At 45.7% G+C, this 27679-nt stretch overlaps 1 protein-coding gene across 1 annotated transcript in view; it reads left to right on the forward strand.

Moving 5' to 3' along the window:
• SUB1 (SUB1 homolog, transcriptional regulator) overlaps positions 1 to 19871 on the forward strand; it is a 20699-nt gene extending 828 nt beyond the window's left edge. The window contains exons 2-5 of the mRNA XM_015405841.1: positions 6860 to 6932; positions 9333 to 9452; positions 17120 to 17228; positions 19546 to 19871. Of these exons, the coding sequence (XP_015261327.1) occupies positions 6861 to 6932; positions 9333 to 9452; positions 17120 to 17228; positions 19546 to 19625 (381 nt within the window). The 5' untranslated portion in view covers position 6860 and the 3' untranslated portion in view covers positions 19626 to 19871. The remainder of the gene's footprint in view (positions 1 to 6859; positions 6933 to 9332; positions 9453 to 17119; positions 17229 to 19545) is intronic.
• Positions 19872 to 27679: the final 7808 nt, after the last annotated feature.

The following is a 27679-nucleotide window of genomic DNA, read 5'->3' on the forward strand; positions in this document are numbered from 1 at the left end:
CCCCCCAGTGTTTTATGCATTGCAGCCCCCTCACCTTCTTGTTCCAAGCTTGCTTGTGTGCTCCCCCCCCCTCCCCGCCAGATGGGTGCCACAGAGGTCACAAGCCCCACAGTCTTTATGGCGTGGCTGGATGATAGCAAGATGGCCGGCAAGCCTTGCTGTAGCGAAGTCGGGCCTCATGTTTCCTGCTGGTGTTTCCTGCTCTGTGCACCCTGGCTGCCTCTCAGTTCTGTGGCCCGGAGGCAAAACCCACACTGAGTCGTGGGGGTGATGTGCTGGTGCATAGTGTGGCCCCTTTGAATACTTGGGGCTTGTCTTTGTGGCACATTTGGCAAAAAAGATTGTTCTTGCTGTCCTGACCGTTCCTCATACAGCTGGAGATGTGCTTTTTGGGACATTCGTGTGTTTTACTAAATGGACAAGGCTGCATTGTTGTATTAACCGTGGAAACATGTTGGCCTCATGTGTTTAACCCGATATATTCTCAGTCAAAGCCCATTCTTGGTTAAGACCCCCTTTTTAAAGACCCCTGCAGGACTCTGAACTACTTTCTGCAAACCACTTTCATTTCTGTTCCAGAGTTATTTCATTCTCCCAGCAGTTCACACCAGTGAAGGAGTCTTGGATATCAGAGGGCTGTGGAGCCTAGCTGCCTGCCTACATAAGATTAAAAAGAACTGCTGTTTGTACCATGTGCCTTTGAATTAAAGGAACAGTGCAGGCCCTCTCCCATGCTCAGTTTTTGTTGGAGGGGCCGTAGGTATTCCCAAAAAAGAGGAGGTAGAAAACCACAGACGGTGGGTATTTGGAGCTGCCCTGGTTGGGCTGCAGATAGCTACAAAAGAACCCCCCGTTAGCCTTTGGGCTGTATGTTTTGCAGGCACGCACAATGTAACAGATGCTATCTGGCATCTCTGTTTCCAAGTATTCTTATCTGTGTATTAACAATCTTGCCACTTGGTGGCCTGCTTTATTAGCATGTTCCTACTGTTAACCTTGCTGTTTCTGAGCATTAGTTTGACTCTTTCAAAATTACCCTCGGTGATATTCCCACTATGTTTCTTCTGTATTGCTTTGCTTGTCTCTGCCTCTCTCTGTCTTTCTCTCGTCTTTCCATCATTTGATTCCAGTATTTCCAGCCATAAGATCCCACCCATTCATGCCCACAAAGCCTCCTTTTCTGTAACCCATTTGCCATACATTTACTCATTCAGCTTATTCAACACTTATTCAGGTGTTCTTTATTGTCTTCCTTTCATCACCTGAATAAAGCATCCTGGGGCTGTTTTCTAGTGTTTTGTTAAAACCTGTGTGTCTGTCCCAGATCTAATGTGGGAATGTCACAATAAGAGGAGACGGCAGTTCTCCATCTGGAGAGACATTTTGTGGACTTGGAAGATTGCTTCCTTACACTTAACCTGGCAGGCGGTCCCCCCCCCCCCCCCGCTTTTCAGAAGATGGAACTGCAGATAAATCCGTGTCTTCTGAAGCGAGAAGTAGTCCTGATGTTTATTAAATGTAGTGAAAGCAGCATTACTCTAGAGCAGAAATAGTCAGTTGGAAGCCTGCAGGTGTTTCTTTTTTTAAAAAAAAATACAGCCACTTGCAGCCCTGACAAAGTGCAGTTGAGATGTGTACATTGTTTGCCTGCTTATCTATTCATGAAGAAAAGAACGTTTTTTCAAAAGTGGTGCGTTCTATTTCTTTGGGGGTTGGTCTGAACATCCTGGCTTTGCCTGAGTGCATGTGTACATAAACATGAAACTCCTGTGGCTAGATAACTCCAGCTTTGCTAAAGGGTCTGGATCAGCCAGTGCCACGCAATACATTTCCAATACATTTCCAATACATTTCCACTCGGTCACCCATTGCCTGGAGACCTGGCCACCCCAAGGGGAAATAGGGACCTAGGACAAACTTTTCACAGTTCCCCTCAGCTGTGTGGGGACTTCTATTCCAAAGCCACTGCTGGTCACCTAGGTGATTGGAGGTTTAGGGCTGAAAGTGAAATTTCAGTCCCCAGCTGTTATTGGTTGCCCAGGCAACCGTCTGCACTGACCTCACCTCACTGCCCAGGTGATTGGCAGCAACTTCTGGGAAATGCAAGGGGGGGGAAATGCAAGGGGGGGGATTGCTTCAGTTTGCACTGCTCTGCCTGATGAATAGAGGAGCCTTTGAGAATGCAGAAGCTGTCTCTCTGCTTTGAAGAGCACACATTTTTTTCTTAATGTAATCGTTCACTCGTTCCATCATTTCTAAAGGTCAAAAGAAACCTGGTTCCCCTAGGTAAAGGCCAAGCAACTTAACTTTATTTGTTCTCCCTTTTTACAACATGATCTGAGTGCTGAAGATCCATTTAGGCTATCAGCCAGAGGTTTTAACAAGCTCTATTGTGTTGGCTCCAAAATACCTACGTTGGATAGAGATTGTACCTTCTTATATGCTTTCGGCTGTTTGTGTTTGACACCTGTGATTTCAGTGTTCTGCAAAAGCACTTGACCGCTTGCCAGTGGTAAGGTGTTTTTTTTGTCCTGGCAAGTGTCTCTTGAGGTTGGCGTCTCCAGTGTCCTTTGAAGTTTTTCCTGGCACCTCCCCTTGTATGTGAAGTTGGTGGGCAGGGCCCTTCCGTGGCAGGCCATGCCTGGGGAAAGGTGCTCCTCCCATCTTCTCCCCAATCTCCTAGGAGGGTGAAGCTGGCCATTGTGGCCACCCAGGTTATTGGCAGTGTGTTTGGGGGGCTGCCAGGGATACTGGCTGTTTTAGCTGGTTCTGCAGAGGAAGGATGCTGCAGGGGTTTTTAGAGAAGCTTTTTGACTTAAAACATTTTGCAATAGATTCCCCCCATTTCAAACAGTCTTCAGGTTCTGCTTTCCAGGTAGTTTGTTGCCTTAAGAAGCTCCATTTCTTAGAGCTTCGCTCCTTTCCTCCTAAACGGATATGTTTTTTAAACCCTGGTCTGATAATCGAGCTTTCCTTCTGTGGAAAGTCATCAAAGATAAAGGGGGTCTCCATTGGGCAGCCAGTGGTTTGGAACCCGTCCTATGCACAGAAGTGTGACCCGGTTGGAGCCTGAAATGCCCCCCCCTCTTGCTCTTAAGGATGGATAGCCCTAGAAGAAGCACACGGGTGGGGGGGAGTTGAAGGGTTGCTTCAAAAGGGATGAATCAGCAATAATGGTTGCCTCTCCCTTACATATATGGGTCTTTTCCATGGGATCCATCCCGTTACATTGAAATAGGGAGACAATTGTTTACTCTGCATACCATATATTTCTCCTGAGATAAGAATATGCCATCTGTCATACACACCTTTTAAAAAGAGGTGTTTTGGTGGCTGTATTGGGAGTTCTGTTTACAGCTCTTTCACTATTAGAAATAGTTTCGTCTTTGTAGAGGCCTCTAATAAGCTCACTGCCTTTAAAAAGCTAGCCACTTTGGCGTCACTTGCCTGTAACGATCTGTCTAGGGATATTTTAAAAATTGACTTGGTGTCCGTATAGACCAGTCTTAGGGCTGATAGCGTAATCACCTGTTACAAGACACAGCCGTTGTTATGAACACTCTCCAGAGCATATTGTAATAATAAGTGAATAAATTTCCACTGCCCAGATGTACCACGATGTTTCTGCTCATAATCAGATGTTAAAACCACAGACCAAGCTCTGCAGTAATGGCCTGCAGTAGGGGCCTGCAGTAGCGGCGGCCCCTACTTAAATGCCTGGTGGAAGAGCTCCGTCTTACAGGCCCTGCGGAACTGCAAAAGGTCCCGCAGGGCCCTGAGCTCCTCTGGGAGCTCGTTCCACTGGGACATGTTGGCCTCTGAACGTGGAGGCTTGTGTGCAGAACTGGTGTGCTACACTTCAGCTGTGACCCCTCCCTTTATCTCCAAAAAAAGAGATTTGAAAAAGTGGACTGTACTCCGAACTCTTGCTGCCAGAAGGTTAGTCTTTAAGTGCCACAGAACCCAGTGTTCTCGGAAAACATGTCCTCTTCATAATAAACTTTTGGACAGGAATTTAAGGCAAGCATTGTACCCTCTCTTTTAAAAGTGGATCAAAAGCTTAAACACTATACACCCTGTATTCTTTGTGGTGTGAACAAAACCCTTGAGTGTAAAGAAGTTATGGGTTGCCCCATTAGACTCTAATCTGCGAGAACTAGGTTTGATTCCCCACTCCTCCACTTGTAGCTGCTGGTGTGACCTTGGGTCAGTTATAAGTTCTCTCAGAGCTGTTCTCTCAAGCGCAGTCCTTGGGAGAGCTCTCTCAACCCCACCTGTCTCACAGGGTGTCTGTTGTGGGGAGGGGAGGGGAAGGGAAAAGAGATTGTAAGGCACTTTGAGACTCCGAGAAGTGAAAAGTGTGGTATAAATCCAGTCTCCTCCTCCTCTTCCTCCTCCTCTTCTTTTTGTGAAATATATTTAATTAACCAGAAAACGTACATGTTAGCCAGTCTGAGCTTGTTGTAAAAATTATGTATATGTTGGCAAAAAGTTTTTTGAAGAGACAAACAGGTCAAATTACAAAACCGGTCTAAAACTATAAATCATATCATGTTTCATTTAAATAAGACTGGAGGTAGCACTTGAAGCCAGCGTCTTTTGTTCTTCACGTTTAAAGAAGTTTTCTTTTTAGTAGCACATCAGTATTTATTTTATTTGGGCTTTTCCTGTGCCCTCCGTAAAGGCAGCTTACACTTAAAACACCGCAACATTAAAAACAGGCCATTAAAAACGAGATCTGATAACTCTAGGACAGAGGTCGCCAACCTACTGGCCATGAGCAACTCATGGTGGTGGGTCTCACTGCACTTCCCTGCATGTTTGGAAAGAGCAGCCAGGTCTGCGCCAGCTGCACTAGTCAGCCCAACCTCAAGGCTTGAGTGCAGATGTGCGTCAGGCATCCTCTGTGCGGGCTTCCCTCTGCACCTTTGCCCATTTTTGGAGTCTTTCCATACGTGCCCTGAGCTAGAGAAAGAGGAATGTGCCACCATAGGGTTGTGTAAGTCTCAGCTGCGGGAGATGAGGCTGTAGCCGCAGAGGTGTTCTGGTGCTTGACTAGCTGACTCGCGCCAGGGAGGCACACTGAAGGATGGTGGCAGCACCTTCAGGCCCCATCGATCTGGCTGTGTAACAGCCTGGAACTCTTGAGCTGCAGTGGGACACCGCCGTGCTGTCCCCACCTCTTCTCTTCTCTTCTTCCTCCGCCCTTCTGAGTGGCAAGGGTTGGCCTTGTACTGCTTTGTACCCCTGCCACACCTGGTCCCTTAGCGATGCTCGCACTGCTGGATGTTCAGGCCTGGGCAGGATGATGTGTCACTGGTACCCCAGCAAGGAAGGGTGTGTGAAAAGTCCTGGGTTCGCAGCATGGAGGGCTCGGACGACGACATGCGTTTGCACACGTTTATTGTACTTCACATCGAACTAACAAACGGCCCCGCAAGGCCAACTATATACACACCCACCCAGCACACCCACAGTCCCATTGGGGGGGGTTTGAATTTCCCGCCATAGTTCCTATTGGTCCGTGCTGGGGGAACTAGGATCCTCCATTCCTTTTGTCTTGAGGAGCTAAGCTCCTGCCTGTAGCCGTGGACCCCTGCTGGCGGTCCGCGTACATAACAGGGGGCACATGGAGGAAGGACCTGGTGTCCCGTCCCCCCCAAGAAGTGGTTCTCCAGGCCCTGCACTCCCCCTCTGGAATAGGTCTCGGCAAAAAGGTTGGCTACCACTGGTCTGGCAGTTATCATTTTATGTAATTTGGGGGGTGGGATTGGAGTTATTTAAAATATTTATTAGCCACTTTTCTTCCTGATGGAGCTTGAGGCAGCTTACAATATAGATAAACTTTGTAAAACAGAATTCACGAAACACACAAAACCCAGAATTTAAAATCCCAGTTTGGGACTGGTAGTAACTTAATCAACTGTGGTCCTAAATAAAACCATCTTCAGCCATCTCCTAAAGATTAAAAGGGAGTGGAGCAAGCACACCTCCCCGGGGAGGATGTTCCATAATCCTGGGGCTGCCACTGAAAAGGCCCTGTCTTATTTACCCATCAAATGGGCTTTTTTTGAGTGATGGGACAGTCAGCCTGCTAGTAGAAATTAAGAGTGGGCTGCCAGGCCTAACCACAGTTTGAGGACCCTGGCTTCATTAATCAAGGTAATACAAATTATGTGAATGCTGTTTGAGGACAGCAAGATAACCATACTTTCTGACAACCATGCACATTGGCTTTCACTGGAATTCTTTATTTGCTTTGTACCAGTGTTGTATCTTCCCCCTGTGAGCCCAGCATTGGGGTGACAAGTCTGGCATTGTGATTCTTAAAAATCACTTGGGATTCTCATTGCATTGATAGACCTTCAGATATTGGTGTTTTTAAGACGGGAGCTTTAGAAGGGATTAAAGGTAAAGGTTCCCTTGCTCGAAAGCCAGTCGAATCCGACTCTAGGATTGCGGTGCTCATCTCTGTTTCCAAGCCGAAGAGCCAGCGCTGTCCGAAGACGTTTCCGTGGTCATGTGGCCGGCATGACTAAACACCAAGGCACACGGAACTCTGTTCCCTTCCCACCGAAGTGGTCCCTATTTATCTACTTGCAATTTCTTGCTTTCGAACTGCTAGGTTGGCAGGAGCTGGAACTAGAGACGGGAGCTCATTCCGTCTTGCGGCAACTCGGGTCTCGAACTGCTGAACTACCGACCTTCCACAGCCTGCAGTTCAGCGTCTTAACCACTTGAGCCACCGCAGCTCCTTTAGAAGGGATTAGATAATAGCAGAGTAAAATGATGCGAGCTCCTCTTCTGGTCTGGAGCCCCCACTCACTGTTTTTTCCCACAACTTCTTTTTTCCTTTCAGAATGCCTAAGTCAAAAGAACTCGTGTCTTCGAGCTCCTCTGCCAGTGATTCAGACAGCGAAGTCGATAAAAAGGTGATTATTTAATTCAAAAATAACGTTTATCCCTTCGTTTCAGAGTACCTACTAGAAGCTCACAGTGTTGTTACAAACGTATGTTAAAGCCCAGTCAAAATAACACAGTGGGGGAAATGTGGTCGCCTAAAGCATCCAGAGACCGATTTAAGATTCTTCTGTTCACCTATCCGAAGGCGTTGATGAAACCATACCTAGGCGTCTACAACGGGGGGGGGGGGGGGAGGTGGATTGGACATAAATGTACCCGCTGGGGGAATGTTCCATTAAACTGCTAGCCCTGTAAATAGAGTCATTACAATACAGTTGTGTTGCCTAGTCGTCAGGAAAATGATTTCTTGCCAAAGGTACATTGTGTACTATTTGTAACGAACACTCTTAGGAGCAGAGTTGATGTGCTGATCAGGCTTGTTCAGTTTGCATTCCTGTGACTACTCAAAATCTGTGCAGTCCCGCAGAAGGTCTGTGTATAAAAAAACTACACGCATGCTGTGCAGAAACCCAGCTGGTCAAAGGGATAATTGGTAATGAAATCCATTGTACGGTAGCAATGCTGTAAAAGCTTATAACCCTCATTTCCGGGTGCATCTCTTTGTGACGTCCTGGTTTTTGCAGCGGTGCTTAGTAGCCTCTCAGCACGTGGAAGGCTGGCAGACCAAAGACGTTTCAGAATTTGGCTCGCCATCAAGTAATTTTTTTTTTAAAAAGCAGAGTTAAAGCAATATGTTGGCTCCCATGGAACTGTCTAGACGGTGTTCTGCAGTAACTGCCTAGCTTACGGCAGCGCGGATGCTGTATTCGGGGTTGGCAGCGTGCAGCAAGCCATGTTAAATGCTGGTTTAAACAGATGGCAAAATGGCATTAGCCTGACCTCGTCAGATCTTGGAAAGCTAAGCAGGGTCAGCCCTGATTAGCGTTTGGATGCGAGACCACCGAAGAATTCCAGGGTCGCTGTACAGAGTACAGAGGAAGACAATAGCAAACCCACCCGTGTTAGTCTCAGGCCTTGAAAACCCTATGGGGGTTGCCATAAGTTGGCTGTGACTTGATTGTGCGCACACGCACACACAAAACATGGCATGCCTAGTAAGAAGCTTTTGAGCTCCAGTAAAGCTGAAATTTGCTCAATTTGGGTGCGAGGCTCTCCGTCAGCTTTAATCTCCAAAGAAGTTGGTGGAAAGGTACATGTGCATCTATATATCCTTGTAAGAACGTAAGGGCCTTTCTGTCTGTCCACGGGTCAAACCAGGGAAAACATTTTTGGTCTCTGCTATAACCATTGTCAGTGCTCAGGCCTCTCCAAAATGCTAAAGGTAGCTTAAAGATAGCTTAAATATTTGCTAAATGGTGTCCCTTTCAAGTGTTTAAGAGAGTTGTTCTCTTGTCTAGCTTGGTTTGAGTCCAGGAGCACCTTTTAGGGTCTAACAAGGTTTTCAGGTTGTGAGCTTTTGAGAGTCAAACTCCCTTTGTCAAATAACCGTGTTCGGTGTCCAGAGGTTTGATTCTCGAAAGCTGATACCCTGAAACTCTTGTTGGTGCTCCTGAAATGTAGCCGTTCTAGTGCAGACCAGCATTATTATCCTCTGAAACGTTCTCTTGTGTGTTGATGTGCTAAGTATTGCTTCAGACATCGAATTCTGACTCTGGGGATCCCGTACTGGTTGCCAGTAAGATTTAGAATTTTCATCATGCTAAACAAAGAAAGAGAATTCTCAGGTGCTGGAGACAGAATGTCCAAGGTGATGTCCGGTCTGTGAAGTCACCTTGCATGACCAAGAATGAAGGTGATGCAGCTCAGTTTGGTAGGTCGATGGGCGAGGCTCAAAAGAGAAGCCAGCCGACCCGGTTAAATGTGAGGAAATTTAATAAGGCTGCCAATTGGTTCTGCCTGCCCTCTGTAGATGAACAACACTGAATTTTGTGCCTGTAACAAAGAGATGTAATAATGTGAACGTGGCAGTGCTTAATGTTTGACGGAGCCTTTTAAACTAATCAAAAGATTTTCTCATGAAGGCAAAAAAAAAACCGTGTGTCTTTATGGGGTATGGTCCTTTCAAATAAATAGTGCATTGTCTGTGTGTACATCCAGTTGCCTTTTGTATTCATAGTCCTTTTGAAGCTTCCCTCCACTCGCTAATGTTGGAGAAGAGGAGGGGGTATCTCTGGTATAGTTTCCCCCAAAGCTGCATTTTCTGCCCTTGCGTATATTTAGATTAAACAGAGCGCCGCTCTATGCAAGTGTCCCTTTGCGATTGTGTCAAGTTTGCTTTCAGTGGTAGCGAAGACAGGCTCAGACTGAACGCCTCCCCCATGGTGAGGAAAAGAGACTAATTGGCTTCAGATTGTAAGCTCTGTCCCCCCCCCCCATTCCTCATTCTGATTTTTTTTTTAAACGTCAAGGCAAAACGGAAAAAACAGGCACCCCCCGAAAAGCCTGTAAAGAAACAGAAGACTGGTGAAAGCTCCAAAGGCGCCGCTTCCTCCAAACCAAGTAGCAACAGAGACGAGAACATGTTTCAGGTAAAGATGGCCATTGCTGGGGCCAGAGAACATCTGGTGGGACTGTTGGGCAGAGCGCACTCTGGGTTGGTGCTTGGACTTTGCAAAGGGAAAGAAAGACCTATTGTATCCACTGGAAGAGGAAAAAACTGCCTTTTTTCATAGCTTGGAAAGGTTACATCACTATTGTGTTTTAGGATTAAGGCAGTCAACTCGCAGACAATCTGCAACACTGGCATTTGAGCTCAGTTGTAGCACTCTGAAATGCTACTATCACTGTAGAAAGGAAGATGGGAAAACTGACCCGTATGGGTCCAGAAGCTTTGTTCTGGCACAAACAGGGCTTTTGCACTGACACTCAATAGTTGTCAGTGCGAGGCATGTAAGTTTCTGTTGTGCCTAAGCCCTTTCCTTGATTAACAGTAAGCTCCTTTGACTGGAGGTCTTGAGCCAGACAATAAAATCACAGAACAAATATCAATAACAAGGACAGAACAATGATAAAGGAAAATTATGCCTGCAGTAGAATCAGAAGGTGGTCACATTAATACTTAGCAGGGGAGTGTCTCAAAGATGTTATAGTAGACAAGAATTTGGCCACAGATCACGGAACTGTAAGTTTAACATCAGCCAACAAAGAGGAAGCGATCCACAGTTCACATGCCCGAGCCCAACCCAATCCATAGACTTCGATTGCATATTGGTCTTACTGCCCAGGTTCACTGTGGTGAGGGAAGGTGAATTGTCTGAATTCCACCTTGAATTTGGGGTCAGACAAGGTCGCCTATTGGCTCCATTTTTATTTAATTTATACTTGAATGATCTGTCGAGTCGTCTAGATCTGTCCTTTCATCCTCGTCTAGCACACCACGGTACTCCTGTTTTGCTGTATGCAGATGATGCAGTCTTGCTATCCCACACTCGTATTGGTTTACGGAGTTCATTAAAGCTTTTTTTCTGACTGTTTTTATGCAAAGAAGCTTCAACAGTAAACTGTCAGAAGTCCAAGGTAGTGGCTTTTACTTAAAAAAAAAAAAAGGAACCCTAAAACATATTGTTGGTCCATTGGGGGTGGGTGAACTAGAAGAAGTTAAAGAATTTTCTTATCTTGGAATTTTATTTGCTTCTAATTTAAACTGGGCTCTGCACCAAAGAGCTGTGAGAAACAAAATCAAACCCTATTCTGGGGAGTATCTTGAGGGGTTTTTTTCCGAATAAAGGGAAAGAGGGAAAGAGACATGTGCCAGGGGCTATTACAGTTTTTAATCTAATGGTAATCCCTATTATATGGGGCGGCAATAAGGATTAAGGCAGTCACTGAAGCTATTGATTTCCCACTTCTTTGCTTCCTTAGAAAGCCGTTAAATACACCGCACTGTGTTGCTGGCATGGCTTTGCGCACTGAATTTGGTCAGCGACCACTGGAGGCTCAGGCATGTGTACTCGGCATTTAATCTGTGCCTAAAGTGCCCTTTGTTCTGTTAATGGCTATCTGGCCTTATTGAAGGAGAATTCTTATAAATCATCATGGCCTAGGATCATGGACAAGAAATTGTCAGCTATTGGTTTTTTCTCCAGAATCTATCGAGGAACTGGGGCTCGCTGAATCAGTAATTACAATTTAAAAACAGATTAGGCAGATTGATTATAATAGTTCTGTTCTTTATGCTCAGTTTGTTCATCACAAAATATTCGAATACTTCCCCCTAATTCTCTTCCCTCCCGTGCTTATCATCTGACCTCGCCTGGTCTTCTTAGGGCTTTTATTCTTGCCAGAATGAGTGCCCGTTCAATGGGGTTTATGAACAACCCTCCTTCTAATCTCGAGTCCTGTGAGCAAAAATTCTACTTTGTGAGCTGCTGTCACTAAAGTTGTGAGCGAGCGATTTGGCCACTGCATAAATTAGTTTGCTCTGGAGCCATCCTCCCTGAGCGAAGACAAGAATGCATGAGAGCCGGAGGCTAAGAAACTATGAGCTAGCTCACACTAACTCAGCTTAGAGGGAACACGTGGTCACGAGAGGCCGCTTTTTGCATCTTCCCTACTCTGCTCCCTTGCTAAAATAGATGCAGCGTCTCATATTTTATTGGCATGTTATAACTTAAGACATCGTTTTAGTCTACCATGGTTGGTGAATTTCTGTGACCCTAATCCAAGCAGGATGGTTCCCCCTTCTCTCAGACCAAAATCCTAATATAACTTTGGATGTCGCAAGTATTCTTTCTCCTTTTCTCTTTTGGGAAATACATAGAGAGTATAAATGAAATTTCGGATTGTTACACTGCTCCAGGCACTGAGCCACAGGAAAGGAAAGACTTCATTTAAAACTGCTGGGAAACTAGACCGGAGATGGGGTGTTGGTCATTCCCTACCCCACCCCCCATGGGACAGAACGGGCAGCTTGAATAGAAGAAACAATTAGGAAATCCAGGGTGTGTAGCTGTGATTAGGGATTCTCTCGTCCTCCACAGAAGTTTGTTCGGTCCATGGGGTAAAATACAGGGACCTCTGCAAGTCAGGAAATGGGAAGAAGGTGATCACATGAACACATAAGAACGTAAGAGATGCCAATGTTGGATCAGGCCAAAGGCCCATCCAGTCCAACACTCTGTATCACACAGTGGCCAGAAATACCAGGTGGCATCAGGAGGTCCACCAGTGGGGCCAGGACATTAGAAGCCCTCCCACTGTTGACACCCCCCCCCCAAGCACCAAGAAGACAGAGCATCACTCGCCCCAGAGTCCCTATCTATCCCTTGTGGCTAAGATCCACTGATGGACCTCTGCTCCATATGCTTATCTAATTCCCTCTTGAAGCCGTCTATGCTTGTAGCTGCCACCACTTCCTGTGGCAGTGAACACATGAAGCTCCCTTATACCGAAGCAGACCCTTGGTCCGTCAAAGTCAGTAGCGTCTACTCAGACTGGCAGCACTTCTCCAGGGTCTCAGGCAGAGGTCTCTCACATTACACCTGCTTGCCTGGTCCTTTCAACTGGAGATGCCGGGGATTGAACCTGGGACCTTCTGCACACCAAGCAGATGCTCTGCCACTGAGCCCCGGCCCCTCTGCCACTGGGAAAAAGTTAATCACCCTCAGGCATGCGTACACCCTCCCACAAAAGGTTTGAGCATTAGGGTACTTGAGGATGCTAGAAGAAACTTAGGCTGCTCCCAGCCTCACTCCTGGCCACGTTCTGTTGTTTGCCTGTTTTGGTTTCCCAGGAAGAGATTCCCTGCCCCCACCCCTCTGAAATGCACACCTCAGGTTGCAACTAAGGTAATTCTAGTTAATTAGATAAAAGGTAATCTATCCGGCACCCAGTAGAAGGCAAACACCTTGTGCTCGTATAACTTACATCCTGATGCATTGTGGGGGTTTGCTTTTGCTTTTTTTGGTCCCCCTCAAACCATAAGTGTTCCAAGCAATGTTCCCTCTAAGCTGAGTTTTTGAGCCTCCGGCTCACACATTTTTTGTCTTTGCTCCAGAGCAAACCAATGTATGCAGTAGGCAAATCGCTCGCTCACCACTTTAATGCCAGTAGCTCACAAAGTAGAATTTTTGCTCACAAGACTCCGCAGCTTAGAGGGAGCATTGGTTCCAAGTCAACCCAAGAGTGAGGCAACGTGCATGACTCTAGTCAAGACAGTCCTTCAGGGAGGGTCAGGAAGGAAGCTGAGCCTCCCCTAGCAACGGGTTTTTTCTGCACGCTCAGAACAGCCAGACTAGAAGATGAGAGTCATCAGTCTGGACTTGGCTCAGCACCAGTCAGGCCAAACATCGTCCCAGTTGGCATGTGAAAGACACATTAAGTAACTCTGCTTTTACTGAGGAATTTGGCTTGAGCCGTGTGCGGTTCACACCGAGGAGAGCTGTACTGAACTATGGACTGGAAGAGGCCGTGTTGTGAAATGCAGCGAGGAAGCGGCAGAAAGGTTGTGCTTGGAAAACACCCTGACCGGGGTCAAGATTACTGGAGCCCGCATTGCGTCTGGGCTATATTTGACGGCCTGTGTATTTCCAGTGCGGCCAGATCCTCGCTAATCCAGCGTAGGTGAAGCATTGGCGTAAGCATGTGCGCATGAGAAGGACTTAAGGGTGCTGAGGGCAGGGTCAGAATGTTTTTAAATGTCAGCTTTAAAATTAGCAGAGTCATGGTTATGGCTCGCGTCAAAACTGCTGAGCTGTTAAGAGCATGAGCCGGGAAGCCTTACATGAAGCGGCCTTAATCCCGAATCAGACGAAGGTCCATCAAGGTCAGCGCTGTCCGCTCAAACTGGCAGCGGCTCTCCAGGGTCTCAGGCAGAGGTCTTTCACATAGAATCGTAGAGTTGGAAGGGACCCCCAGGGTCATCTAGTCCAACCTCCTGCACAGTGCAGGAAATTCACAAATACCACTCGCTGGACTCTGACTCTTCCGGAGAGGACTCACTGGATAAAAAGGGGGCAGCTGCCCCAAAGAGTCCTTACAAACTTCGGAAAAGGCGTGAAAGAGAGAAGTAAAAAGGCTGAAGGACTCTGAATTGTGCCTGAGAAGATGATGAGGAGTGATGGCTGGGGAGGGGTTTTTGTGGCTAGACAGGGAGGGGAGGAAAATATAGAAAAGAAAAGATATTGTTAACAATGACTCAGTGCGTTCAGTGCTAAATAGAGAAGAAGGCTAAATGTAACTTAGCTAATGAAGATCTTCTTTCTTGGGGTTTTAGTTAGATGTGGGTTTCTTTTTCTTTATCCCGTATATGTAGTCCCCTCCCTGTTTTTCTGTAGTAGTTTTGGTAGTTGTTAAAAAAAATAAAAAATAAATCCCCCTTTGGGGGCTTCAAAAAAAAAAAGAAAGAAAGAAAGAAAAAAAGAAAGGAAATTCACAAATACCTCCCCCTCCACACACACCCAGTGACCCCTGTTCCACGCCCAGAAGATGACAGAAAACCTCCAGGATCTCCAGCCAAACTGGCCTGGCGAAAAACTGCTCCCTGACCCCAGAGTGGTGATCAGCATTCCCCTGGGTGTGTAAGAAAGGGCCACAAGAACTAAGCACTGAGGCAATCCTTCCTGCCTTCCCTCTCATGATCGGCCTAAGTTCACAGAATCGGCATTGCTGTCAGATGGCCATCTGGCCTCTGTTTGAAAACCTCCAAACCTCTTAACTGGCGATGCCAGGGATTGAACCTGGGGACCTTCAGCATGCAAAGCAGATGCTCTGCTGCTGGGCCACAGTGCCTCTCCCCCCCCCCACTCTCTCCATATGCCAGTTATTGTTAGCTTCCATCTGCAATATGATGATACAATGGCAAGGATTGCTGAGAGCATAATATGAAGCGACTTGCATTTAGAATGCTGTATGAATGCTGAGTGTCCGGGCTGTTACTCGGCCCCTTGGGTAGCTCAATCAAAAATGTGTTTTCTGTTGGCAGCACAGTTCTCCTTTGGACAGCTACCTTAACCGCATCTTACTTCAGGGTTTTAGCACACATGGGCCACCCCAAGAGTAGCTGCGAATGCTGGCTATGAAAGAGCAAAGCTTCGAAGCAAAAGAAGTGTGTGTGGGGGGGAGATGCTGGAAGCGGCTGTGTTTAGAAAAAGACCAGGAACAAGGGGATGTTGCTGCAGACAGGAATGTTCATATGGGGGGGCGGGGCTGGGGCTCCATTGGTGTGGCTTTTCACAAGCACAGAGTGTGAAGCACATGTAAGAGGTCAGTGTGAAAGGAGCAGTCCAGAAGTCGCAATGGCTTCCTCGCCGTACACATTGTGTTAAGACTGCACATTGTCTATAGCAGATAATCTGTTCAAATGATTGTGAGATCTTCTTCAGTGCTAGAAATTCCCACAGTTACCATGATCGTATGATACATAATCCCGGTGGAAGGTGTTTTATCCAGTGTTCAGTGTTGCAGTGGTGTTGGAGGGGTTGGTTAATAGGTCTTGGAACAAATTAGGCCATGCTTAACTGCAAAATGGAGATGTACAGAGCAACCCTAAAAACACTTTCCTGCGATAAGCCCCCTTCAGTTGACTTCGGTAGGATCTTGAGCAATGCTCCCTCTAAGCTGTGGAGTCTTGTGAGCAAAAATTCTACTTTCTGAGCTACCGGCATTGAAGTTGTGAGCAGGTGGTTTGGCTGCTGCATAAATTACTTTGCTCTGGAGCCATCCTTCCTGAGCTGAGACAAAAATGTGCGAGCCAGAGGCTAAAAAAACTGTGAGCTAGCTCACACTAACTCAGCTTAGAGGGAACACTGATCTTGAGTAGACCTTTTTAGGGTTGCCAGATCAGAATGACTCCCCACCAGTCTGCAAGAACGCTTTAATCTAAAGCCAGCTCATTTTTTTAAATGGTTCATATTCTTATTGTACTTGTTTCAACAGCTAGGCTTACGAAGAAGTATCAGCTCTTAATTTTTCTAACACCAGCATCCTGTGAATGCCACCATTTCCTACATTAATGGTTTCAGGATGTGGGGCTTTTTCTCTCACGGGTACTTTCTGCATACTGTAATCTCCAAACTACTCACATTTTAGTTTGATGCTGCTGTTCTAAACATAGGTTTGAGGACTACCCAAATTACTAAGCTTGGGCAGTTAGGCAGAACCTATCCCTCTCTTATTGTTCACGCCACTTGTCCCTATTTCTTTCTATACAGCATCCCATTTCTAAATAATTGATAGGTCTGCTCTGTTCCTGGCTGCCGACAAACGACATCTCTTTGGTAGCCTTTACCTTGGGCATTTGAAAAGCAACATTTGCCAGTGATCTTGGTACATGATAGTTGCTTGCTAAATTTCTGCACAACTTACAGTACTCAGGCTAATTTGGGTCTTTAACTTCTCTACGATTTAGGTCATGGTCTACCACCAGTCAAGGTTTTGAAGACCAGCATTTATCAGACTTGTATATTCAAGTGTTAATTTTGAATTTAAGTTTGCATTCGTATTTCTGAAGGCAGAGGTTGAGTGGTTTTTGTCTTCATTGGTCAAGGACTAAAATGGTTGGTCGTAGATTCCCTTTGTGGAGCTGCCGTGGCTCAAGTGGTTAAGACGCTGAACTGCAGGCTGTGGAAGGTCGGTAGTTCAGCAGTTCAAGACCCGGGTGTGCCGCATGACGGAGTGAGCTCCCGTCTCTAGTTCCAGCTCCTGCCAACCTAGCAGTTCGAAAGCAAGAAATGGCAAGTAGATAAATAGGGACCACTTCGGTGGGAAGGTAACAGCGTTCCGTGTGCCTTGGTGTTTAGTCATGCCGGCCACATGACCACGGAAAAGTCTTCGGACAGCGCTGGTTCTTCGGCTTAGAAACGGAGATGAGCACCGCAACCCTAGAGTCGGATTCGACTGGCTTTCGAGCAAGGGAACCTTTACCTTTAGATTCCCTTTGGGGCACTATCTCCGTATCCTCTGACCTTGCTACCACAGAAGGGAAAGATCCGTGGTTCTGCGAAGGCAGTAATTCAGTCTGATTTGGGCTTTGGATGAAAGAGCTGGATTTGGAACTCACCTGTCCTTCAGGGCTGTCATTTCTTGTTTGCTTGTGAGAGACTTCACTGCGGAGGGAAGCGCTTTATCCTGTAATCTCACTCTCAGAAATAAAATACAGACCAGCATTGCTTTGTCTGTGAGGCCTTAATAGTCCCTGAAATGGGTAGGGATTTGCGTCTGTCAAAATAATGATTTCAGTTCTCTGATTTATTGGCAGATTGGTAAAATGAGATACGTCAGCGTGCGTGATTTTAAAGGCAAAGTCCTAATTGATATTAGAGAATACTGGATGGATCAAGAAGGTGAAATGAAACCAGGCAGAAAAGGTAATTTGGTTGCATGATGATTGTGTGTTCATATAAAGCACAGTTTTTGTTGCACTTCCAGGTACGTCTTCCTTGTGTCTAAATATGAGACACTGAAAGGTGGTGACCACCTGCGGTGGAGGGAATCCTGTACCTTTGTTGGTTGTATGGGAGGAAGAGTTCTGGCAGGTGTCATGTCTCTCTCTACTGTAACAAGCAGTAACCTCCTTCCCCTTTTGTGCTTGGTTACTCTTAACTGTGGTTACACACTGTCAGGTTCAATAGAGCAGTTGCAGTCCACAACGATTCATAAGAATAGGTTGCTTTATTACAAGTCACTATTGATACAGTTCTATGGTCATTGTCAGGAATGAAACTCAAAGCCAAGCATGGACAGATATGGACAGTTCAAACAAACAGGGTTGACCAATGAATACAGTTTGTGCTCAGCAGGCATTTGAGCAGGCGGGAGATAGCTTCCAGCTGTTTGATTCACACCAGCCAAATTGGGAACGGCTCCAGCAGCAGTTCTCACAGTCTTATCAACTACAAAGGCAGCACAACATTCCAAAGCCAAAACAAATGGCAAAGCGGCACTGGGAGGATATGAACAGAGAAATGCAGGCTAGTCCCACCCCCCAACCCCCATCATACAGTAGGCAGGTTACACAGAACATACCCAGAGTACAAATGGCAGTTTACTGACACACACTCATGCCCATTTAATGCAGTCGAGTGTTCCCCCTGTGCTTATTTATGCTTAATGTGTCTACTACAAAGATAGAAGTGAGAATGTTGGACATAGACCCTGACGCTTATTTGGTAGTCATGCTTTTCAGGCACTAGTAATTTTAGGTGCCTAGTCCAGACACAGGAGGTTATCATTTTAATTGAACACAACTGTGTATAATAGTATAGAAAATAACCTCTGTTGAATCAAGAATGTACAATCCCACTGTGCAGTGGTTATATGTTAGTACAATCACAAAGACATCAATTTCATACGTCCATATCAGGTGCAAACGCCATTATCCATATACATCAAAGTCCAATGGATGAAACGGGCAACGCTTGTCCAGATGCAAGATCCACAAGAGATGATTCAAAGTAGAATCAGGAATTGATGAAGCATTTCCCTCCAACGAGCGTGTTAGCTAATTAGTTGTCTCATTTCAGACCCCAGCTTTTTCAAAGAAAATGCAGTCTTATGTCTTCTCAAGGCTTGAATCAAAATATTGACTATACATTTTTTTCTGTAGTTTGGATACATTGTGGTGGTGTTTAATTTTTTGGTTAATTTCACTTTAAGGGGTTCATGATGTGTGCGATTGAAGACCTCTGGAGACTTTGGTTAGTGTAGGCATTTATTGCAGTTTGTGATTGTTACTTCTCTGAGAAACTATTGCTGCATGGAATTGCATCACACAGCAGATTTATGGAGAGTTCTCTTCTGAGATTAGATCCAGTTGGTCAGCCGTGTTGGTCTGAAGCAGTACGACAAATTTAGAGTCCGATGGCAGCTTTAAGGCCCTCCTCCTCCCATAAAACAAGGCAGGGAGAACCATGACTGCTTCTCTGAGCACCTTGGGACATCAGGGGGACAAAAAGTACTAGGTAGATTTCATCAGGAATTACTGGGACACGTTCAGGCTTACCTTTGCTTATTGAAGGATGGGAAACACTGGTCTTTTTTTTAAAAAATGGAGTAGAGCAGAGGTGTCGAACTCATTTGTTACGAGGGCCGGATCTGACATAAATGTCACTTTGTCGGGCTGGGCCATGTGTACCGTAAAACGTAATGCAGAGTACCGGAGATACAAACTGTATCAAGGACAACAGTTGGTAAGCTCTGAGTTGTATTCTCACTGCAAGGCCCCATGGGCTGGGAGGGGGGTGCAAAGGAAAACCCATATGGAGAGCCAGCTTTGCAGCACTGGGCAGACGCTCCCACGCTGCTTGACTGCTGCAGGCAAGGTGGTTCCACCATGCCCATCCTGTACCCTCCCTTGCACTGGTTGCTCACGGTGCTGCATAAGAGCCCTGGATGGGCCAGTTCTGGTCTCTGGGCCTTAGGTTTGACACCCTTGGAGTAGAGGGTCTCAGGCTGCTGAATTCTGTGCCCAGTGACAAATTCAGCCATTGAACGTACATGAAGCTGGTTTATGCTATTGGTCCGCTTCCACTAGCAGCTGTTCTCAAGGGCTCGGGGAAGAAAAAGATCTTTCCCAAGATCAGCTGCCTGAGTTCCTTTTAATGGGAGAGGCTGGGGGGGGCTCAGTCCGGGCCCTGATGTGCGGCAAGCAGGTGCTCTGTAAATAAGGGCTTGTTTCCGTTTCAGGTATCTCCTTAAATCCAGAGCAGTGGAGCCAGTTGAAGGAACAGATTTCCGACATTGACGACGCAGTAAGAAAACTGTAAAAGGCAGAGGCGTACCGGAACTCTACTGTTATAGGTTTAAGTAGTCTTTTTACATTTGGCATTCATTTTCTAAACTTATTTGTTTTCCAAGCTATTGTATATTTGGATTGCAAAACGATTTGTAAGATGAGCGCTTTTTTAAATGTGCATTAAAAGTGTATTCTGAGTGAAGTTACGAAATGTGTATACTTTTATTAAAACAAGGTGTTACGTTCTCACATCGTGGTGTAAAAAATAAAAAACACGTCCAGTTAAGACTCTTGAGTGCGACGCTGTCGTTTTTGGCCTTTCTTGACTGAAAAGATGGCTTAAGGCCAGTGGCCTTTAATTCAAGAGAGTCGGATCTGATAGATTTCTTTCTTTTCTTTTCTTTTTTAAAAAAAGTATTTTTGGACTTGTCTGCTAATGAGAGATGTGGACCACATGTGCGCCAAATGATGTTTTCCTGTCGGTTGTGGAAATACCCTCTGAGTCAGACAGTGAGGATTAGAGGAAATCTTAATTTCTCTACTCTCTGCTGTAGTCAGACTTCTCCTTTTTCAGAGCAGATTTCTGAACTCGTAGGCTTTGAGAGTGACAATGTGGTCCTGTCTTAAAATTTTGCTTTACTGTGATTATCCCTATTCTGTTGCTTTGGAGGCATTATCAGTGGCTGCCTATCCTAATGGATTCAAAGGAAGAAGATGACCACCTTGACCTATTTCACTGTGTCTGAGGGACTGTTTTAAACATTTATAGAACTTCCCTGCAATGCTGGCAACTGTAATCATGGCTGTGTGCGCTGTGCACTTAATCAAAAGCATGTACTAAGAAATGCTAAGTGGAAGTCCCCTCATAAATTATCCACGCTAAGCAAATGCACATATTTTGCAGCCCTTCATGAAACGGGGGGAGGGAAGGGTGTCGGTCAAGAACATAAGAAGAGCCCTGCTGGATCAGACCAGTGGTCCATCTAGTCCGGCATCCTGTCCCACAGTGGGCAACCAGTTCCTCTGGACGGCCAACGATAGAACATAGAGGCCAAGGCCTTCCCCTGATGTTGCCTCCTGGCTCAGGGATTCAGAGGATTTGTGCCTCTGAATGTGGAGGTTCTCCTCAGTCCCCATGGCTTGTAGCCATTGATAGACTTATCCTCCATGAATCGATCTCGTCCCCTTTTAAAGTTGTTGATTCCTGTGGCCACCACTACATTCTTTGGCAGCAGATTCCACACTTTAATTACTCTCTGTGTAAAGTAGTATTTTCTTTTGTCTGTGCTGAGAAGCAGAGGTGGTTCCTCTGCAGAGTAAGAAGAGCCCTACTAGATCAGACCAGGGGTCCTTCTAGTCCAGCATCCTGTCTCACACAGTGGCCAACCAGTTCCTCTGGACAGCCAACAACAGATCATAGAGGCCGAGGCCTTCCCGAATGTTGCCTCCTGGCTCTGGGATTCAGAGGATTAGTGCGTTTGAACATGGAAGTTCCCCCTCAGCCACCATAGCTAGTGGCCACTGATAGACTTTGATAGGCTGGTTGCACCTGCCATGGCGTATTGCCCCCTTATTTTTGCAGCCATACTGTCTATAGTGAAATAATAATTGTTGGTGATAAGAGCTGTTAGAAGCCTTCCTGAATGTTTGGATACCTTAGTGGTGAATTAGACTGTGAAAGGACCACTGGAAATTGAAGTTTGATAAAGATTGTTCTCGAAACGAACGGCAAAACTCGAGAAGTTCGTCCCGTTCTGTACATCTTGTCGACACCCTGGTGTCTGGATGATGTCCACCTGTTGAAATACAAGAATTATAAACAACATGGAAGTTGGATTTCAGCATTAATTTCTTTGTGTGAACTTATGCAGCATTTCACTTTGTATTGATGTCACACAGTGGCCAACCAGTTCCTCTGGACAGCCAACAACAGATCATAGAGGCCGAGGCCTTCCCGAATGTTGCCTCCTGGCTCTGGAATTCAGAGGATTAGTGCGTTTGAACATGGAAGTTCCCCCTCAGCCACCATAGCTAGTGGCCACTGATAGACTTTGATAGGCTGGTTGCACCTGCCATGGCGTATTGCCCCCTTATTTTTGCAGCCATAAAGTTTCTACATCTAATTTGAAAACACAACCCAAGATTACAAAACCGGATTCTACATTTCAGACATCCAACTGCCCTTCTGTGAAACCACAGAACACGCAGCCAGGGAAGTCAGTCTTCCTGCGCTGCCTGCTAACGGCAACTAAGATGCCCTGTCTCTCTCTCAGCTCATCGTGACTTCCTTCCCAAGCAATCTGTGAATGGCCCAGGCCTGATTTCTGTGTTTTTGTGTTCCCCAGACAAATGGCACGGAATGAAACCCTGCCAAAGCACATCCCCGTAGTTTGTTGCAAGTCAACACAGGGTTATTTTAGGAGGTTACAGATCGACTCGTTGGCACACCAGCCGGTGGACCCATCAAATATCGATTGTGCAGTGCTTTGACCACCATTGCACATTTGAAGAAATACTGTTGTGAATAGGCTTCCCAAGTCCCCCTGGGGGGCGGGGAAATCCCCGCCCCAGAGGCCCGTTCCCCGCCGGCGGCGGATCGGGCCCCGGGGGGGAACCCCACCCCGGCGTGTGCATCACCAGGAAGTGATATTATGACGCCGGGCACGCTAGGGGCGGGGCCACGGTAATCCGAGGGAAAACTCTATGGCCGCGGACTGGGAGATCCCCGGGTAAGTACATTTTTCGACTTGGCAACCCTAGTTGTGGAGGTAGCAGGCTTACTCTTTCATTTTGTGAATGGTGTCGTCTGTTAGCAAGGCCCTGAATGAGGGCAGCTGAATCCACAGCTCTGTCGCTCTCCATGAGTAGCCCATCTGTATAGCTGATCTGCTGGCCTTCAGCTCTAACTGGAGGGACGTCTGAAGAGCAAGAACCGGCCAGCTGCCTTCCTAGCACAATTTATTTAAAAAAATTGTTTTAGTTTGCTTGATTTATGTCTTAAATCCATTAAAAATATATGTTTTGCAGTTGACAGGCTGACTGCCCAGAGGAAATCCAGAAGCTGCCAATGCTCCGCACATCTTTGTAGAAATGTTAATATGTTATCATTCAGTCCCATTTTTTTTAAAATGTCATTCATTCTCAACAATTAAGGTTTGTTCTTGTTAATTAATGTTAAGTGATTGAAAGGATCTTTTCCCCCCCTTCTATGTTTGGTCATTAATAATTACCAATAAGTAACATTTGACCAGTTGACCAAATTGTTTTCTTTTAATTCGTCAGATGATCAATCCTAACTGTTAGGTGTAGTGGTTTATATTATAATAATAATAATAATAATAATAATAATAATAATAATAATAATAATAATAATATACTTTATTGTCATTGTACATAGTACAACGAAATTAAGATGCAATCATTTGGTGATCTACAACCATACTCATATACACTCACACAACCATTCACAACCATCCCATAACTCCCTTAAGGTTACATAACTCCCTTAAGGTTCACTCCTAGTGGTTAGGAGTGCGGATGCTAATCTGGGAGAACAGGGTTTGATTCCCCACGCTTCCACATTCAGCCGTTGGTGTGACCTTGGGTCAGTCACAAGTTCTTTCAGAGCTGTTCTTGAGAGCAGTTCTTGAGAGCGCTCTCTCAGCCTCACCCTACTTCACAGGGTGTCTGTTGTGAGAATATTTATTTATTTATTTATTCTTTAGATTTGTATCCCGCCCTCCCCGAAGGCTCAGAAGAGAAGAGGAAGGGAAGGAGATTGTAAACTGCTCTTGAGACTCCAAGTGAAGAGTGGGGTATAAATCCAATCTCCTCCTCCTCCTCCTCCTCATGAAGGCAAGTTCTCAAACTTGAGTATGGATATTGAAGAACAAAATAAAAGTGTGATGTGTCGGTGAAAACATCAATGGTTTGTGAAGTTTGCCATTTAAAATGTGTGTCTTGCGTTTTGTTTTAAACAGACAAAGTATGGATGTATGTCTCAAGTCAAGAGCTGCCTTGGGGACTCTTCAGCTGAAAAGTAGAGCTAATAAGTGGTCAGGGTCCTTCCCCAGGAGTGGGACGGGTGATATATATCCCTTCTCCTCTCACTGCTGACCCCAGTTTTGCCTCATGGTGGTGTTTGAGGGTTTCCTGTCATCTAGGAGGAGCGCTTTAAGAAGCTCAGTGGCCTGCATAGGGAGGGGGAACTTCTGGTGCAAATTGCCTTTTCTGCAGTGGATCCAACCCAGAATGTTTTGCGTGCATTGCTTCGCATAAATAGGCCTGTACCTATTTTAAGCTATTCACAATACAGCTTATCGTTTTATTTGTTTATTTCATTTATACTCTGCCTTTCTCTCCAGTTGGGATCCAAAATTTAAAATAACAGCTGTTATCAACGATATACTCAAGTCCCTGCCCCATTAAAAAAAATGATGCATGGGGAGAACTGGGTTCGATTCCCCACTCCTCCACTTCCAGCTGCTGGATGACTTTGGGCAAGCCATAGTTCTCTCAGAGCTGTTCTTGAAAGAGCAGTTCGCTCAGAGCTCTCTCAGCCCCACCTGCCTCACAGGGTGTCTGTTGTGGGGAGGGGAAGGGAAAGGAGATTGTAAGCCACTCTGAGACTCCAAGTGAAGGGCGGGGTATAAATCCAATCTCCTCCTCCTCCTCCCTTCTTGCTTCTCTGTATTCCCAGATCAATGAATCATAGTTGGAATGGTATCGCCAGGGTCATCTAGTCCAACCCCCTGCACAATGCAGGAAATTCACAAATACCTCCTCACAACACACCCCTAGTCACCACTGCTCCACGCCCAGAAGTTGACAAAAAACCTCCAGGATCTCCAGCCAAACTGGTCCGGAGAAAAATTGCTTCCTGACCCCAATGTGACGATCAGCATTTCCCTGGGTGTGTAAGAAAGGGCCACAAGAACAAAGTACTGATGCAACCTTTCCCGCCCTCCCTCTCATGATCTGCTTACACTGTGTGATCAATAGACCTAATTCTTATCTGTGGGCACTGAAATTCAGAGACTGGAGAGACAACTTGAGTAAGGCCCCAGGTTTGCAGAAAAATCTGAAATCTGAAAAATGATACACGGGGGGGGGGGGGGGTTTAAAGAAAAAGCCCAAATAATAGAAACTGTGCCTATACCTTTAAGAAATGAATGCAGTCTGAGATCTGAGTACATAGTGGGGTTGCTAGGTAAGTTCTTATTGCTTCCCTGCTTGTGTGTGTACATATTTTCTCGTAGTTCTGTCGCTGCTTAGACTGAGATTCTACACAACAGCAGTGACCCATATTGTTTGTGTGCACTGTAAGAACTTATGTATTCTTCCAGTTTGAGTTAGCGCAGAATTTGCTTAACACTTTATTAAAGGCTTACTGTTTCCAGCATAGAATATCAAGATCCCCCCTCCATGCATCTCCCTTTGCAGAGTTAGAGAGGAAACGAATTAAGGATGGAAAAGGACATGCTACAGAAATGTTACGGAATGATTTGTTCAACAGAAGTTTAGTTTATTGTCTTAGCCATTGGCCATAATAACACAAAATAAATCAAAGCACAACCAACAGTATACATCAGTAACTTACAGTAAGTCCTATACCCAGTCTTATCTTTTTCGCCGCCAGTGCAAACAAAGCCATTCTGCTAGTAACGTGCATCAATATCAGAGAGCAAGAAAACGGTCAAATCCTGCTCTGAAATTCCATTATACCGAGGTACAATAGGATAAATAAACCTTTGCCTAAGTGATTCATGCCATGCGCATCTCAGAATGTAATGCTCGACATCATCCACTTCACCCATACCACAGAGGCATATTCTGGAGGCGGCAGGGACACCCCGAAAGCGGCCAATACAAACCATTGAGGGTATGATGTGGAACCTTAGGGCAGTAAAAGCCCTTCTCAGCTCCAGAGTAGTTAGTTTCTCAAGATATACAGTCCTGTAATGATCTCTTTTAAAGATCTTATACAAGGGGGCTGTACGGCAACTTACCACCACATGTCGGTTCAAAAGCCCATCCTTATTAAATACCCATTCCTTCAATTTAGACTTTTGGTTTTCTTTTATCAATAAGTGATTTGTTCAACAGAAAGTGCCCAGCGTCTTCCCATTCCAAGATCAGTAGACGAAACTCGGCTCAGGGGTAGGTTTCAGTCCTGAAAGCTGTGACTAGCAAGGATGATGGTGGCCAGGGGACAGGGTAAGCCACTCCAGTGACGTCTGCAAGTGAACTTTATTTTCTCATCCCCTCCAAATGGTCACCCTTTACTACTATAGGAAATTCTCTGCACTTTACAGTATCTAAATTCGGTCATTGCACCTCAAAAAAGATACTATAGCATTAGACAAGGTACAGAAAAGGGCAACTAAAAAAAAATAAGGGGATGGAACCAGTGTTCCTTCTAAGCTGAGTTAGTGTGAGCTAGCTCACAGTTTTCCAGCCTCCGGCTCACACATTTTTGTCTTCGCTCAGGAAGGATGGCTCCAGAGCAAACTGATTTATGTAGTAGTCAAGTCACTTGCTCACAGCTTTTATGCCAGTAGCTCACAAAGTAGAATTTTTGCTCACAAGCCTCCACAGCTTAGAGGGAACATTGGATGGTTCTGTCTCTGAAGAAAGGTTAAAGAGGTTAGGGCTGTTCAGCTTGGAGAAACGATGATTGCAAAGGTGCCCTTTTATATGCAGAAGGCATCTGCTTATGGATGGATGGTTTTGCACCGTGCACTAAAATACTGTGCAGGAAAGAGGCTATGAATCCAACAGCAGAAGCATAAGAATGGCTTTAAAAACTGTTTCGTACAGCAATCTTGACATTGGATGGTTTTGCTGTTAAGGAGGGGCAGCGTTTTCAAACTTTCCCCCTTCAAAGTTAACAATCAGTGCCGTGTGTCCTCTGATCTAATTATACTATGCCAGCATGGGTTTTAGTAATGGACACGGAGATCAGCATCCTGAGAAATTTCAAAATTTTAAATACATATTCCTGGTTCTTAAAGGTATGAAAATTGTGTGGAAGATGTCTAATGAAATCTCTGGAGCTGGAGGGGGATTTCCAGAGTGCAGTGGCTGAGGTTTCTGCACGTGCATCTCACAGACTATTAATTTCATTTCTGTACTACCTTTTCCCATCATAGAATTCATGGTGAGTTCCCAGGAGATCCAGGCTTGTAGCTATTAGACAAAAGGCCATAAGGGGGGGGGAGTGCATGCCCCCCCTAAAGTGTCATGCCTCACCTCTGAATTCCCAGTTCTTTTTTAAAAAGTAAGTCTCTAGCCCTTTCCATCACAGATATATAAGGGGAAATGTTGAAGCAGTTTTTGTGGGAATTGCCTCGGAAGAAATGTTGGGCAGGGAAAATGTAAGAGGCCGGAGTTGAGTCAGTGAACACCTTCATGGCCAGATTCATTCTCAACTGCTGTGCTTTTTTCTCCCCTGGCTTTCTTGTTTGCTTGTATTGTGTACTGCCTCTTTAAGAAGCTAACCCAAAAGGCCTCAGTGCAAGCAGGCCTTGTGCGAGAATGGGAGGAAAAACAGTATTGCCTGGCCGGGGTGGTAGTGGTTTGAGGGAAGGTTTTCAAAAGATGTTCAAACCCAGGCCAGGACAATTATGGGCCTAGGTAGACAGTGTCGTATTTGTCGTATTTCATTTCCTTTGAGTCCGGTTGTCTGCCCTGGATTTCCCAGTGTTGTGAAAAATGCACTATAAAGTTACAGGAAGTTGAGCTTTTGTTGCTGCACCGTACAATAGTGTCTGTCCTCTTTTAAAGTCTGCGGTGACAAATGACAATGCTGGGCAGGAAACTGGAGTGAGATTGATTCTGTTTCGGGGTCACGTCAGGGAGAGGCTTCCAGGGGGAGGGGAAATCTGAAGACGGGGTGGGGGGGGGGCAGGTGAAATCGGCTGGTGAGTGGGAAGGAGAAAAGGAAGCAGGAAAAGGGGGGGGGGCTACAGGGGCTTTCAGGAAAGGGAAGGAAGAAATAGTAAAGGAGGGAAGTCCCCTGCTTCTCTCCCCCAGAATCTGGGATTAGAGCTAAAGGGCTGAAAAAGCATAATATTTATTTATTTA

This window comes from Gekko japonicus, unplaced genomic scaffold (assembly GCF_001447785.1).
Source record: "Gekko japonicus isolate JY-2015 unplaced genomic scaffold, Gekko_japonicus_V1.1 scaffold201, whole genome shotgun sequence".
Lineage (NCBI taxonomy): Eukaryota > Metazoa > Chordata > Lepidosauria > Squamata > Gekkonidae > Gekko > Gekko japonicus.